This window comes from Alligator sinensis, unplaced genomic scaffold, assembly GCF_000455745.1.
Source record: "Alligator sinensis unplaced genomic scaffold, ASM45574v1 scaffold234_1, whole genome shotgun sequence".
NCBI lineage: Eukaryota > Metazoa > Chordata > Crocodylia > Alligatoridae > Alligator > Alligator sinensis.
Window position 1 is genome coordinate 181,194 of NW_005842334.1, and position 15,368 is coordinate 196,561.

General features: G+C 42.4%; 1 protein-coding gene across 1 annotated transcript in view; it reads right to left on the reverse strand.

Moving 5' to 3' along the window:
* Positions 1-15,368, reverse strand: part of MALRD1 (MAM and LDL receptor class A domain containing 1) — a 455,974-nt gene that overhangs the window by 165,703 nt on the left and 274,903 nt on the right. Inside the window, exon 26 of the mRNA XM_025210089.1 lies at positions 2,973-3,218. Coding sequence (XP_025065874.1) covers positions 2,973-3,218 — 246 coding nt within the window. The remainder of the gene's footprint in view (positions 1-2,972; positions 3,219-15,368) is intronic.

Consider the following 15,368-nt stretch of genomic DNA (forward strand, 5'->3'; position numbering starts at 1 on the left):
GGGGGAGCTGGCAGGGCCAGCAGGGGTCCTCCCTACTGTCCCCTTCCCCCTCCTCCAGCCCCCCCGACCCCTCACTTATGGCACTGGAGCCCTGGTGCTGAAGAAGCTGCTTCAGCACCAGGGCAAGGGGCCAACCATAGAGATGATTTGGCAGCCAGAGCATCTCTGTGGAGGACCCAGCCTCCAGTTGCCTCAGGGCATGGTACAGGACAATGCCCTGCCCCACTTTTTTAAACTTTGGTTTTTTTAGAACCCTGGATATCCAGGGGTCTAATTTTTACCCTGCGCTGCCAACTTGCAGTGCAGGGAACATTTTTTCATTCCCACACGTGCCTCTTGCCCCATCTCAAAGGGGTTTGAGATGGCGCAAAAGGCATGTGCGCGCTTGTCTGGACGCACCCATAAGTGGTTAAACCCATGTTCACCTTCCACCTTAGTCGTTGGGGATTCAAGATATAGGAAGACATAGTTTTCAATCCTTTTAGGCAGATGTAAGTATTTAACCCTGCATCCTAAACAAGTGTTCTAACCACTACAGTATTGTATACAAGGGAGATGACAGCAGCACCAAAACCTTCACCCAGGTTTTAGAAGAAAGCTATAGTCACCTCTTCATTTTCTGCTGAGCCTGACAAGTTACCTATGCTATAAGAATACCTGCCAGATTGAGCCCCTCAGGGGAGGTAGGGAGAAGCACACAGAGTTTGTTAATCCTGATGAGGTTTAAGTGGGAAATAGGCTTCACCTGTCAAGAATGACGCATGCCTGGAAGCCTAACACCTTAAATACCGAAAGAACCTTCATGCTGAAAACTGAAAACCAACAGACTTTAGGGGCCTCCAGAGTTAGGTGGTACCATAAATTGGTGTTTGGAGGATTGTAAATTGGAACTAAGGCATTGGAATTCTACCTAAACCTCTCTGTGGATCTGGGATTGAGTGATTTCTGAATACTGCACTTATCATACCAGCCAATAAAACTATAACAGATTGAGCTGAATGCTGCTCTAGCTCACTCATTATCAACACAATTAAATGATGCAAATGCAGATTATAAAGCCAAATTCTGTTCTCACTTACAGTATTGTAACCTTATTAAAAAATGTAGGCGTGAAAGATATATTTAACAGTTTCAGATGTAAATGAGCACATGATAATTTCAAGGCTACAGAGTAACTACTGAGGTGTAATCAAGGGCAAAACATGTCCTATGTTTTGCACTATTTTTATTATTGATGATGCATGAATTAAGAAAAATAGAGCTTACCTTTCAGATTCTAGGGTGAATTTGCACGGCTAGCAATTTGAACAAGAGCCTTTTTATTTGTATGCCAAGAGAATTTGACATGAATGTCAATGAGACACAACGACCACAGAACCAAACCATAACTTTTAAAACCCCGCATTTAAACCAGAACTGAGCTTTTTAAAAGCCAAAAAAGTGTGCAGCATGTTTTCTGTCCCCTGTATTTCTCTTGCACTGTTTCTTATTTTTGACACCATTAAATGTAAACAGCCTAGACTGCCTAAATTTGGCAATAAGTGTACAAATAAGCTTCAGTGTTTATTTATCCCTACCTATTCCACACACAGGACTATTGCTTATCAAGTTGCCACAGGCTCCTAAGTTCTCCTGTGTATACAATTGTAAATAAACTCTGGCCTTTTAAGATTCAACCATCCTCCTTCCAAAGCCCATCTCCACATAATATATCCTACTGATTCCCTCTGGCAGCTGCTAAATTCAAACCCTTGGCTTCTGTGAGGAGTGAAAGATTTGAATTTCAAGCTCCTGCACTGTACAGTGGAAATTTCAAATACAAGAGTGAACTTAAAATGCTGAAAGATATAGGAAAAGAATAGGAACCTGGATGCTCTGGGACAAAGGAAGAAAGTTTTATGGAAAATGGTGAGAGCTGTAGCCACTCCAGCTACTTCCAATGAAATGAGTATACAGGCTACTTTTGTAAAATGATTGACCTCTGTAGTTGGGACTCGGTCCTAGCAAATCACTTGGGTCACTTATTTCCTGAAACATCCAGCTCATCTCTCTCTAGGACATACTCTCTAGGTACAATTTAGCAGTTAGATAGAAAAATATTTTTCTAGGCACAAGGGCATTTTGCTCCAGTTGGGTATCAATGAGTGCCTTACTATAATTTTGAAAAAGTCCGCCTCACTGAATTACCAGTGTCATTTAATAAAACTAAGGTCACAGAGCTGATGCCTCACGCAGCTGGAAAGCACAGGCACCTTTAGACTGCCCATGTTCTCCTGCTATAAACAAACAGATATGGGCCACCATAAACTGATTTGAGGTTTTTTGGTGCAACAAAAAGTATGGACCCAGAGGGGGAAAAAATCAGAGATCTGAATGACTGAGAGTGATCTTATCCCATGGTTGTCAAACTCCCAGACTGCTGATTATGCTGCTATGCTACATTAAGGTTCTGCTTGATTCTGGCTTTCACTTTTGTAAAAGGTATGTTTTAGTCATATAGTTGAAAAGAAAAACTGCTGGAAATCATTTAAATTGTTCTGTTTTTTCTGAGTATCAGAGATAGACCACAGAATGATTTTTTTTTAACAAGCTTCAGACTATGTAATACTTCAGACTTCACCAGATGCTTACTAGAAATGATCTTAAAGTATGCTGGAATGGATCCTAATAGATCTTGTACCCTTATTGTCCGTGGCTGTATCAGATGTCTCTCTCTCGACAAGTAACCAATTGTCTTGTTCATTACATGTTGTACTATTTAGAAAAAAAGGCAACTGGGAATCAAACTTTTATTGACTTAAAAATCACTGTTGAACAGTAATTAATATAAGATCCTAGTATCCAGTTAAATGTTTCACTTATTAATAATGTCACCTTAATTAGATATATAGAGCCCTCCTGCTGTATCATGGGGAAGACATGAGAAGTTTTGTGAATGTGATTATATCCTTGTGTGTGAATCAACAACGTACCATTTTTATTTCCAAGCGTGTGATCCTTGGGAGGTCTAAGACTTTGAGGCGAGCCGTCTCCCAGAGTCCAGTCAAAGTTGTCAGTTAGGGAATTTTGCCAACCACATCTGCCTCTTTCAAAGGTGCAGGAAGTACCGCATTCATTCTCATCGGTATTATCCCCACAGTCATCCGCAAAATCACAGCTTTGTTCTGGTCTGTAACACTTGCCATTCTGACATTCCCAATAGCCATGTGAGCAGGAGCCTAAAACGAAAAGAATAGGGGCATCCTAGTGAATCACACTGTAGTGCACGCCAGTAAGGTTACTGGAAGGTTACATCTGAACAGTTTGATATTTAGGAGGAAGATGGTGGTCCAAGAATTTTTTATTAAAAGCCTTTGGTTCCCCTGAAGTGCCAATCCATTATCAGTTTATTTCTTTTGTGTTCTATGAAGACATGACCTAAATAAATGACTGTTTTTCTTGTAAAGCTTTTGAGGGCAAGTTCCAGCCATGCATTCCTTCACTAACAAAGCTTTTTCATCTGACTTAATTGCTGACATTTTCCTTTCATGTGGTGTAGGATTAAACCATTTCATTTTAACTGCAAAGTGGAGCTTAGCTTAGCAGCTCCAATTTAAAAAGAAAGGAGAAAAAGCTTTTATATTTTAACTACAAAGTTTTGCCTTTTAATGGACATTTTGCAAACTAGCTCAATGGAATAGTGATGTCCTTTTTGTGTATTATTCCTGGCATTATTGAAGGCTAATTCTACTATTGTGTAATCCAAGCATTGTTGGACTCATTTCACAGGATCCATTTCCAAGCTTTATGTTTTCATTTCGGATCAATTCCTGAAATACTTTGGCCATCAGACAGTCCCTTTAGTGCATTCTTGATCCAGAGAGACAAGCATGAAACTCCAAACCAAACAAACAAGTTTTACTGAACTGAAAACTTGTTCCTGCCAAAAGCTAGTACACAGTGAATAATATCACATGTACAGAGCAGTCTCATTAAGTAAAATGATAATGCACATGTATGTAAAATTGTTCACATAAATGTTGGCAGGGTTTTAGTGAAAAGGAAATAAAGCAAAACAATATTTGTTTTCCACTGCAACTAACCAAGTTATCAGGATAGACTGATTAAGAGCTGCATCAGGCCAAACTATTTTAAGAAACACAGACTAACAAGGTTGTTAGTAAAACAAAAACAGAGCCATAGGGTATACAGCTTTAGTGGAAGGCTGATCACCACCAAAATTCACAATCTGAACTTCTGAGGCAAAACATGCCTGTTTTTAGAGACTTCTACCCATTCAAAGCTGCTGAAAAAGAGAAGTTTGGCTTAGTGCTTTATAGGTTTTTTGTTTCTCTTGTTTGGGGCGGGGGGGGATAAACAAATATTTTTTTCTGCTGTCCTTGAAGACCACTTCTACTTGTATCCATCTACAATCTTTAAACTGACCATAGCTGGGGTGCTAAGAGCAACAGGGTGTGGTTCACTGATTCATGAACACTGCTGTTTCCTAATCAGATACAACAACATTTACATCCCGGAGTGAGAAACAAGCTAAGCTTAATAGATTTCATAGACATTAGGGATGGAAGGGACCTCAGAAGATCATCAAGTCCAGCCTCCTGCCCCAGGGGCAGGAAGTCAGCTGGGGTCACAGGATCCCAGCAAGATAAATGTCCAATTGACTCTTAAAGGAGTCCAGACTAGGTGCTTGCACCACCTCTGGTGGCAGTCTGTCCCAGGCCTTGGGGGCTCAGAGTGTAAAGAAGTTCTTCCTTATTCCCAGCCTGAAACAGTCTTGGAGAAGTTTGTGACTGTTTGACCTTGTCATCCCATGGGGCACTCTGGTGAACAGGCATTCCCCCAGATCCTGATGCACACGCCTTATATACTTATAGACAGCCACCAGATCCCTCCTGAGCCTAAGCTTTTCCAGGCTGAAGAGTCCCATGGCTCTCAGCCTCTCATGGTAAGGCCTGTTTTCCTGCCCTCTGATCATGCATGTGGCTCTCCTCTGGACCCTCTCAAGATTCCCCACATCCTTTTTGAATTGTGGAGCCCAGAATTGGATGCAGTACTCCAGCTGCAGCCTCACCAAGGCCAAGTACAGTGGGAGGATGACATCCTGGGATTTGCTAGAGAAGCATCTATGGATGCAAGCCACAGTTTTGCTTGCTTTGCCAATTTGCTGTGGTTCTGAGCACCTGCAGTGTGCAAGGATTTCATTAGGTCCTAGAAAGTGTTCAGCATTTTTGAAAATCATGCCCTCAAACTTTTCCCTTAATCTCTCTTCCCAAATTTAGCTGAACTTTAAACACACATTATTCTTAAGCATCCCTTTGAGCCCCTAAGAATAGGAAAGGAAATAAGGGATGGCTCTACTGCTTTGTGGAAAGATTGAAAGACAGAACCCTGAAGTAATTTAACAAAAGAGGAGAAAGTTACAAGTGTCATTCAGTTTCCATTTATATCATGTCCTGGCAACCACAAACATGATTCAGACAGGTGTCTTTCTAGCAAGAGTAGAAACTAAAGAAGCTAGCATGGGCACCAGTCCATTCTGCTCTATCGAATAATATGCTGCTAGGCATCTCTGAATAATGAGACAAACAGAAGGCCATTCAAGTTATCTACCTATATGAAACAACAGAGAATAAAGAGAGAGAATCAATGGTAAGCACTTAAAATGGTCATGTGCCCCCTTCACAACAACAGATATTGTAGCATACACTGGAGAAAATGCAATACAACAAATGCCCAGAAATCAGCAGGGAATGTTAACAAAACCACCACGTTTCCAAAAATTGGCAGAATTTCATTAGTGATTTTTGTGAAGGCACCAGAGGGGTAGAACTGCAAAAGCTCTTATTTAAATCTGCTTCTCCTATTTGGCCCTGTTGCTATAGCAAAGCATGGACAACTACATTGATAGACTCCAAAGAGTCCTATTCCTTTCTTAATAATTCAGTTTTGAGCCAGAATTTTCCTAGAGTACAGGGAAGTTTAAAGAGCAGATAGCTGATCTGGGAAAACTGGAAGTTTATGGCAGTCAGAAGGTCTGTCCTAATATCTGGTAATTAAAAGGGACAGTAAGATGAAGGTAGCACTGAAGCCATTCTACACTGACTCCGCATCCCGGCCTTCCTTAATTTTTCCCGATGCTAGTTCCTCCAAAATGCTGATCACCCTAGTCACAATCCAACTCTGTGCTTAACTCTTGAGTTTTTTTTCTGAACTGGTGCCAGTGTGACAAAGTACTTCACAGGATCACACACTTAATGAGGAACCAGGAAAAAGGCACCTGCCTGCCCTTTTTTAGACGTGTGAAAAGTCTTCAAAATATGGGAATGAGCAGAAGGACTCTAAGGTTTGGTGCCTTTTACCTATTGCATTCAATTCACTAGCAAGCTAGAGAGGTGGCACATATTTCTGGGGTCCAGTTCAAAGTCAAAAGGAAACTCTGTGTATTCCTTGGAGTTGCTCCAGGTGATGTGAATGAGCACTGAATATTTGTGAGAAGGAAGTTTGGGTGGTGACACAGGGAACAGATGGTACTGACATTAGGAATCTGTTCAACAAGATACGTGAAACCTGTCTTAAACAACAGAGAAGCCCTGGCAACTTGGAACACAGATCACCCCTGCTGTGGATTTTGGGAGATGGTGGCAACCAGAAGAGATTAATTCATGTGTCTCAAGACTAGAAATAAAAATGTCCTGCTCTTAAAATGTGCAGACATATTCTTTCAATATCCTTCCAATAAATGGAATTCCCAGCTACATTGGATCAGTGAATAAATTTACCCATTCTGCTGTGAATTAACTGTGTCCATCTGCAATGAAAGAACTAACATTGTCATTTAAGAATCTATTCTATTTCAGAGAACCCATACTATTAACTTGAAAGCAATAGTTGACACACTTCAGAGCTATTGTTCAACATTAGAACTTGATCCTATCATTCAGGCTGAGCAGATTGGGTTCTGTAGGCAAGAATATGAGTCTCCTGGAACAGATGGATGAAAAATACAGGCATACTGTCCACAAGGACCACACTGCTGCCAAAACAGGAGGTGCTATAATCCAGGCAACTGAGAGAAACATTTAGTTAATGGGTCTATATGAAGCCTTAGCTATATATGAAGAGTGCTCCCACTTAATTAAAAATATAGGGAATAGTTGTGACAAGCACCACCATGCACCCCACTTTACTGTAACTACAAGTTCTTGAATTGGAAAGCTTAGGAAGATGACACAAGTATTAGACAAGCATGTTCTACTGATCTTGCCTTAAAATGCTCTCTGATGCCAATCTGTAACAGTAAATATGTAGATGGTCTAGTTTAGGACACATTTAGAAATTACTCTGCTCAACCAATTCAATGAAAAGCCAGACTGCTGTATATCACAAAACCATTCAAAGGACCTGCTGCCTTTCAGAGCAGCATTGTCATGCTAGCCTACTCTCCACTGGAAGACAGACAGCCCTTTTTTACCATTCCGGATATTTATCATAAAGGCTTTGCATGATATAGATGCTGGCTGTTATAAGAGCCACTTGCTATAATCCTATCTTTCTTTTAGGTGATTGCCTAAGGATATAGGTATAAATTCTACTGTCCTAGAAAACTTGAAATGTAAAAAGCATGTGAAAGGATACTGCCTGCTCTTGACAGTGCTTTCTATTCTGGCCTGATGCACAATAAGATCTGTACAGCTTTTTAAGTTGCTTCTATGATAGTGTTTCTGGTTTGGTGTTAAAAAAGAAACATGAGAGTAGAAATGTGAAACTTTTTGTCATCTACAAATAAAAATTTCCATCTTGAAGTCTGGCATGAATTAATTTTTTCAAGCCTGTGTAATGAATAATATTACACCAGCTAATTGAGTTTGTAATGTGACTTGTTTCTGGATGTACTGTCACAATGTACTTTTAGTATAAAACCCATATTTCTAAGGCTTATATCTTGGCTTTAAAGGTTGCAAAGAAAAATCAAGACCTTTGAATATTTTATATTTTTAACAATGCCAAAAACCTACTCTGCACAGTTAGCTGCTTCCATGGTATCAGTCTATAACATAACTAAGCCTCTGGGCACAGTGGGCAAACAGAAGTTAAAAAAAAAAGTCCCTACTTGTTTAATTGAGAGAAGCATCTCCTCTGTGAGGTTCAGTAACTTTTTTCCTCTAGCAGTGTGCCTTAAAGATTGTTAGCAGATGGACTTTTTGCCCTTGCATGGCAGCCGCATTGACACACTAGACTGTAATGGACCCAAAGGAGCTGTTAGTGTCTTTCAGATCAATAATCTCTGAACTGAGGAGGATTTACACAATAGAAGATAATGGCTCCACAAGAGCTACCAGGATTGATCAAGTCAATAATCCCTATTTTTAATAAGCCCTGAATAAATCAGAGAGGTGGGAGGGCTACATTTAAAGTTGGTAATTAGGACATGGATGAATAGCCTGTATTTTAAAGAGTTTCTACATATAGCTATTTAAAGAAATACTCTCATTAAAATATATAGATAGATTCTATCCCCCATTCTTAAAAAGTAAAGGACATTAACACCACAACTCCCCTTTATTTAAGCAACAAAATAACCCTCAAGTAAAGTCAAAAATTAATTTATCCACCATGTCAATGAAATGCAGAAGATTTAGATCCGTAACATGACAACAGGGGCACTACTGAGGCAAAACAGGATAAATTATAGGTTGAATGCCTGCATTAAAAACCTAATATTATATTTTCTATTTTTGTAGGCTCCTTGACTTCAACAGGACTAGCAGCAAGCATAAAGTAGTATTCCCAGAAGCAACGTTACTTTCTACTAATCCCCAAACCCAAAGATATATCCCAACAGGGATTATCTGCGAGTGAATAAACTTCTTTTCTTTGACACTCAGTTATGCCATAGTGCAAGCTTTGCTGGTCTGTTTATTTGCTTCTTTTATTAGCATTGGTATTCTGTCTTCTTTGGTCTCCTAAGCCCAAGACACCCTTTCTGACAAGGCATCAGATCACTGCATATAAATCTCTTCTAAAGATCTACAAATAACTGGCTAACACTGATCTGAGGGTTCAGGTTAATAAATAGCTCACCAAACTAGTTTTCACTTCCTTGATCCTGCTGCTGCTCCTGATCTGAGCAGGACCTGTCATCTTGTGTCAAGGAAGGTACCTGGTATTATCTTTTATTGCACTAACTATATATTTAGGAGATCTGCTAGACAAGTTTTCAGGTAGAACAAAAAGAAACTGAAAGCTTGTCTAGCAGCTTTTTTCTAACTATAGTTGGTTCAATTAATGATAATACAGGACAATGGGACATCGCTTCTCCCATGTTCTCCCAGCCCAAGGGTGCTCAACCTCCACCTTGTGGGCCAGATGCATCCTGTGGACCCAGGTCATCTGGCCTTCTGGGCTCCCCATGGGATTGAAAATCTGGCATGAGGGAAGTGGTGGCAGCATTAACTGCCACTTCCCTGCTACCAAATTTCTGGTTCTGTGGGGAGCCAAGTGGGCCAAACAGTGTGGCCTGACTGGTATATCAGGCAGCATGAGGTCAAATCCTGCTGCAGAACTTGGGCCTGAGAGTATGTTGCCAAGTCTTGGCATGTAGGGCCAAGCCAGGGCAATGCAGGTCCTGATCCAGGTGTGTGGGGCCCAATCTGAGCACTGACCCCACAAAGGATCCAGCCTGTTGTTCGGTCCCATGCCACTCATCTGGCCCACAGAGCTGAAAGACTGAGCACTACAAGCATACTACAAATGAAAACTCAGAGATCAGAACCACATACAGGTGCTGGTCATGGGTGTCTACAAATGGTAAGGCCTGTGCTCTAACTCATGGTACTTTATACAAAGTGCTATGAGTTAGAGTGCCCCTTCTCCCCTCCCCACCCAACCCAACAGATGTTCACCTGTTTGGTCAGGTGGGATTGAGCTTCTCTGCACCAACCCTCTTGGCCAGCAGGAGGGAGCATTCCAGCAGCCTTGGCGGAGGCTGCTGTCTCTCCCCAGCCCCACCTCTGCTAGCTCTAGGGCTGTCAGTATTTTCTAAGCACTTGTAGGAGAAGATGGTGATTAGGGATAGTCAGCATGGATTCACCAAGGGCAAGTCATGCCATACAAAGCTGACTGCTATCTATCATGAGATGACTGACTAGATCTGGATGCAAGGAGGCCAGTGGATGTGGTATACCTTGACTTTAGCAAGGTTTCTGGTACAATCTCCTAAAACATTCTAGCATGCATGCTTAAGAAGTATGGGTTGGATGAATGGACTGCAAGGTGAATAGAAAAATGACTGGATTGTCATGCTCAGAGGGTAGTAAGTCAATGGTTTGATGCCTAGTTGGCAGCTGGTATCAAATGCAGTACCCCAGAGGTTGGTCCTGGGGCTGGTTTTGTTCAATATTTTCATCAGTGACCTGAGAGATGGGATAAAGTGCACTCTTAGTAAGTTTGCAGGTGACACCAAGTTGGCGGGTGTAGTAGATATACTGGAAGCTAGGGCTAGGATTCGGAGTGACCTAGACCAATTGGAGGATTGGGCCAAAAGAAATCTCATGATGTTCAGCAAGGACAAATGCAAAGTCCTTCATTTAGGACAGAACAATCCCATGCGCCAGTACAGACTGGGGACTGACTGACTAAGCAGAAGCTCTGCAGAAAAGGACTTACAGGTTACAGTGGCCACTAAGCTGAATATGAGCCAAAAATGTGCCCTTGTTGTGAGGAGGCTAACAGCATACTGAGCTTCATTAGTAGAAGTGTTGCCAGAAGATCAAAGGAAGTGATTCTTCTTCTCTATTAAGCACTGGTGAAGCCACATCTGGAGTTCTCTGTCCAGTTTTGGGGCCCGCACTACAGAAAGATTATGGACAAATTGGAGAGTCCAGCAGAAGGCAATGAAAATGGTTAGGGGGCTGGGGCACATGACTTCTGAGGAGAGGCTGAGGGAATGGGTTTATTTAGTCTGAAGAAGGGAAGTTTGAGGGGGTGAGGGTGTTTAATAGCATCCATCAACTACCTGAAGGGTGGTACCAAAGAGGATGGAGCTAGACTGTTCTCAGTGGTGGAAGATGACCAAACAAGGAGCAGTAGTCTCAAATTGCAGCAAGGGAAGTTTAGATTAGTGATTAGGAAAAACTCTCTCACTAGGAACGTAGTACAACTCTCCATCCTTGGAGGTTTTTAAGACCTGGCTAGAAAAAGCCTTGGCTAGGATGATCTAGTTGGGGATGGTCCTGTTTTGAGCAAGTAGCTGGATTAGATGAACTCCTGAGTCCCTTCCATCCCTAAGTTTCTATAATTATATGAGTAGGGAAGGGAGGAAAAGGAACTGGGGGAAGCTGTCTGGGTGCTGGGGCTGAAGCAGGGCAGAGGGAGTGGGGGGTAGGTGCCTACCCCTCCAGCAAGGGAAGGGGGCAGGGGGTGCCCTTTGGTGGCAGCAGGCAGTGAGCTGGTGCCCTTGCTTATAGGGGCAGGGTGTCCAGGAGATGCTGCAAGGCTGGGGGAGCACTGGACTGCAGGTTGGGGGTGAGGGGTACAGACAGGGCTGGGGGGGCTATGGCTTGGGAGTGAGGGGCACGAGGGGTGCCAAGGGAGTGTGGGTTGGGAGTGCAGGGTACTGGCAGTGGCAGGGTGCTGTGGGCCAGGGTTAGGGGCACCAGCAGGGACTGGTGGGGCTTGGGTTGGGAGTCAAGTGTACCAGTATGGCCCAGGGAGGCGGGGTACTGTGGGTTGGGAATGAGGGGCAGCAGCAGGGCTGGGAGGCACTGTGGCTTGCAAGTGCAGAGCAATGGAATGGGCAGAGGCAGGGCACTGACATATCACTGCTCCTGCACAACCATATACCACCCCCCCAACAGGTGTCCCCTCTTTTTGGAACTGAAAATATGGTAACCCTAAGCACCCAGCTGCCATCTGTTTAGCCTGATCTGAGGTGGAGAGGGGTGGTGGAATGGAGACCTCTCACCTCACGGGTCTGGCCTGGCTTTACTAAATACCCCAGCTGGGGTAGCTGGTGGTGAGGTTCTGCAAGGTGAGGTGGCTCTATTCCTACCTGCCTCCAGCTCAGGTCAGGCAAAACATCCAGCAGCTGGGTGCTGCTTCTTTCCCTCCTTCCCATACTGAAAGCCATGGGGCTGGAGCTGGGCTGGGCTGGGCTGATGCATGCCAGCCCTGATGTGCCTTGCCCTGCCTTGCCCTGCCCCGCCCTTTGTGCAAAAAATTATCCCTCAAGAGTAGTAGCTGATTTGATGAGGATTAATTTTCATGCAATCGGACATTTTAAAAGTACTCTGCAGTCATGCACGTGTGTTACATAACAGTTGCAGATCACTTTCAGGGGCCTGATCATATGAAAACTGTCACTTGGATAGGTATCCTATGGGTGTTTCTCGCTGCTACACAGACAACAAAGAGAGCAAGTGGCAAAATTACTTACTTTGGGTGACACTGCTGACCTCAACAAACTGAATAATAATTATAATAAAAATAAAGCTAGATTCTGCTGGTAGTGTTATGCAAAGAGTGTACAAAGAACAAAGAGCATACATAAGGGTGTATCTAACTCTATGGGTACTTCTTTTTCGCTTGATTATGGCACCAGGCAATGCCATTTAGGCACTTGCTGGGTTCACTAGTTCCTGTCTTACTGTGGTGCCAGGGCTGTCCCTAGGGAGGGAACGAATTGGGGCGACCACCCTGGGCCCCGCACTTTGGGGACCCCCACAGACAGTGCTGTACAGGCCCTACCACAGCCACCACCACTGCCAAGAGCCGCTGGCTCTGCTGCTGCCAAGTGCTGCCAGCTCCAGCTACTCGCCACCCCCAACCCTCCCTCTGCTTCCGGCTACTCGCCACCCCCCCCCGCTTCCCTGGGCCCCACAGAGGCTGATATGCCCCAGGCCCTGTGCACCCCTAAGGATGGCTCTGTGTGGTGCTATGGATGGACTTTCCCCTTGGCTTTTGACAAACCTAAAAACTGGTCATTATTAGTCGGTTAGTCTCTTGTAGTTACCATGGATCTTTGGGAAGGATTATAGTAGTAAAGTGATGCTTTGTGGACCAGTCAAGAAAAGGACATCTCAGGCTTAGCATATATGCAGAATATATCACAGAGTTCAGGCAGATATTATTAGCACATGTACAGCTCCATACTGAAATGGCTAATCTGCTTTCTGTTTCAGAGGCAGTGCACGTGGAGGAGACACAAAATGCCTCATTCATCACCATGTTGTTACTAAACTGAGCAGTACAGATACACCCTTAATTCCTTAAAATAGCCAGCAATACACACAGTAAAGCAATACTTTACTGATATGTTGTGAGTTTCCCAGTCCTTATCTGTTTGCCTATAGTCTGTAGTCTCAAGGAAGAGACCACGTCTTCTTTACGTCTAAAATAATGACACTCGTGAGAATTATCAAATGACAACATTAATAAGAACCAATGTGGTTAAATGGAGCTGTCCTGTCTGTGTGTTCACACACACAAACTAACTACTCCTAAAAAATAGATCAAGGCACAAGGGAGCAAAGCGTTAAACAAAGAAGCTTGTAAAATGTTAGTGACCTTTCCCAAGTTCCTGTGCTCTCTTCTTCCTCCTCCGCATAGTATATTTTTGCTTTAATCATTTCCAATGCTTAACTTCTGGTCGATAGACATAAGACAGATAATAGGTTCTTCATGGCAAAGGTAATTACTTCTGCAGTAATAACAGTCACCATAATGGCATCTTACCAAGCCCTGTGAAACTGCTCATAGTAAAGGCTCATAACAGTTTTATTTTTGAAATGCTAACAGTGCTCAGCAACAGTTTACCCCAAAGGCAGTGTTGGCAAAGGGGGTCAAATGGGAAACACTTTGTGGAGCTTGCCTGGTCAGTGCATCTATGGATTAATTATATAGTAATTCTGATAAGCAAATTTTCTTTGCAACTTCCCTAATCACTGTTCTCACAAAAAATAAAGGATGATCAGAGCTCAAAGGCATTTATACTGATTCAGAAAATCCATTAAAAAAACTCCTATTGCTATCTAGATGTGAAACACTTCATTTATATATGAGTTAGGACTAAAACCCAATGAATTGTAAACATCTTTCTTTATTATTTTTCACCAAAATATATTTCAGAGGAAACATATCCCTTTGTTAAACACTTGTTAGAGGGGCTTGTCACTTGGCAACTGTGCAGTCAGCTGCACCTAGACAGCATGGAAATATAAACACTAAGCTAATGAGACTGGCCATGTATTGTACCACTAAAAGTTCACAGAGGTTACAAAGAGCTGACGGTATCAAGCACATTGCAGATTTGGATTCAAAGTGAGAGAGCTCAATGACTGAATTCTAAGCAGTTTCCATGTGAAATCTGACTTTAGTTAATTGCATTATTACTTACAGTGGGAGCCAGTAACTAATATTCTGAATTATTCTCAAACTCGTAAGTGGGGAAGGTGGTTGGGAAATGCACATTAGTATCTAAAAGGCTGTCCACTGTCTAGATGCTTGATATGTGTGTTTCATTAAAGAGGCTTAACTATTCTTAGCCAATCAAATGCTTTTGTCAGATGCTTAATGTTTTCCGTTAGATTATTTTTGTTGCTGCAGTTCATTTTGCCCCCTCTTAAGTCTAGGCCTTTCTTCAAACGGGCAATAGTAGTTACATTCTCTATATAGTCTTACATGATGTCATTTCTGCCCTCATTTTTAAAACCATTTCAAGCTCTCACTAAGGGGCTGTATCGCCAGACACCTAATCCTTTATTCCCTTGTCTTATAAATGTTTTTAATATACTACTTTCATTGCATTATACTGATTTCATTTAATTTCAATATACTTATTTCATAGATCTGTAAAGGAATTGTCCAATTATGCACTTACAATGAGAGACTAAAAAAGCTCAATCTATTTAGTTTATCAAAGGGGAGGTTAAGATGCAACTTGATCATGTTCTATAATTATCTACATGGAGAGAAAATTTCTAATGTAACAGGGTCTGATCTAGTAGACAAAACATTACAAGATTTAATGGCTGGAAATTGAAGTCAGCTAAGTTCAAGCTGGAATCAAATGCAAAGATTTGACAGCAAGATAATTAACTATGGGAAGAGATAACCAAGGAATGTAAAGAATTTCCCATCATGTAAAGTCTTTAAATCAAGATTGGATCTCTCTATAATAGGGATAGGCAAATTTTTCCATCTGTGGGATGGAATGACTCAACCCAGGTTGGGGGTGAGTTGATGGGTGGGCACTAGGACCTTTCCACTGCTGCTGTTTGTGTCCCCTGCATAATGAGGAAAGTGCCCATAGTTGGCACTTTTCCCTGTGGTGACATGGGGAGAGATCTCATGGAAGGTGTCCCTCCTGCTGA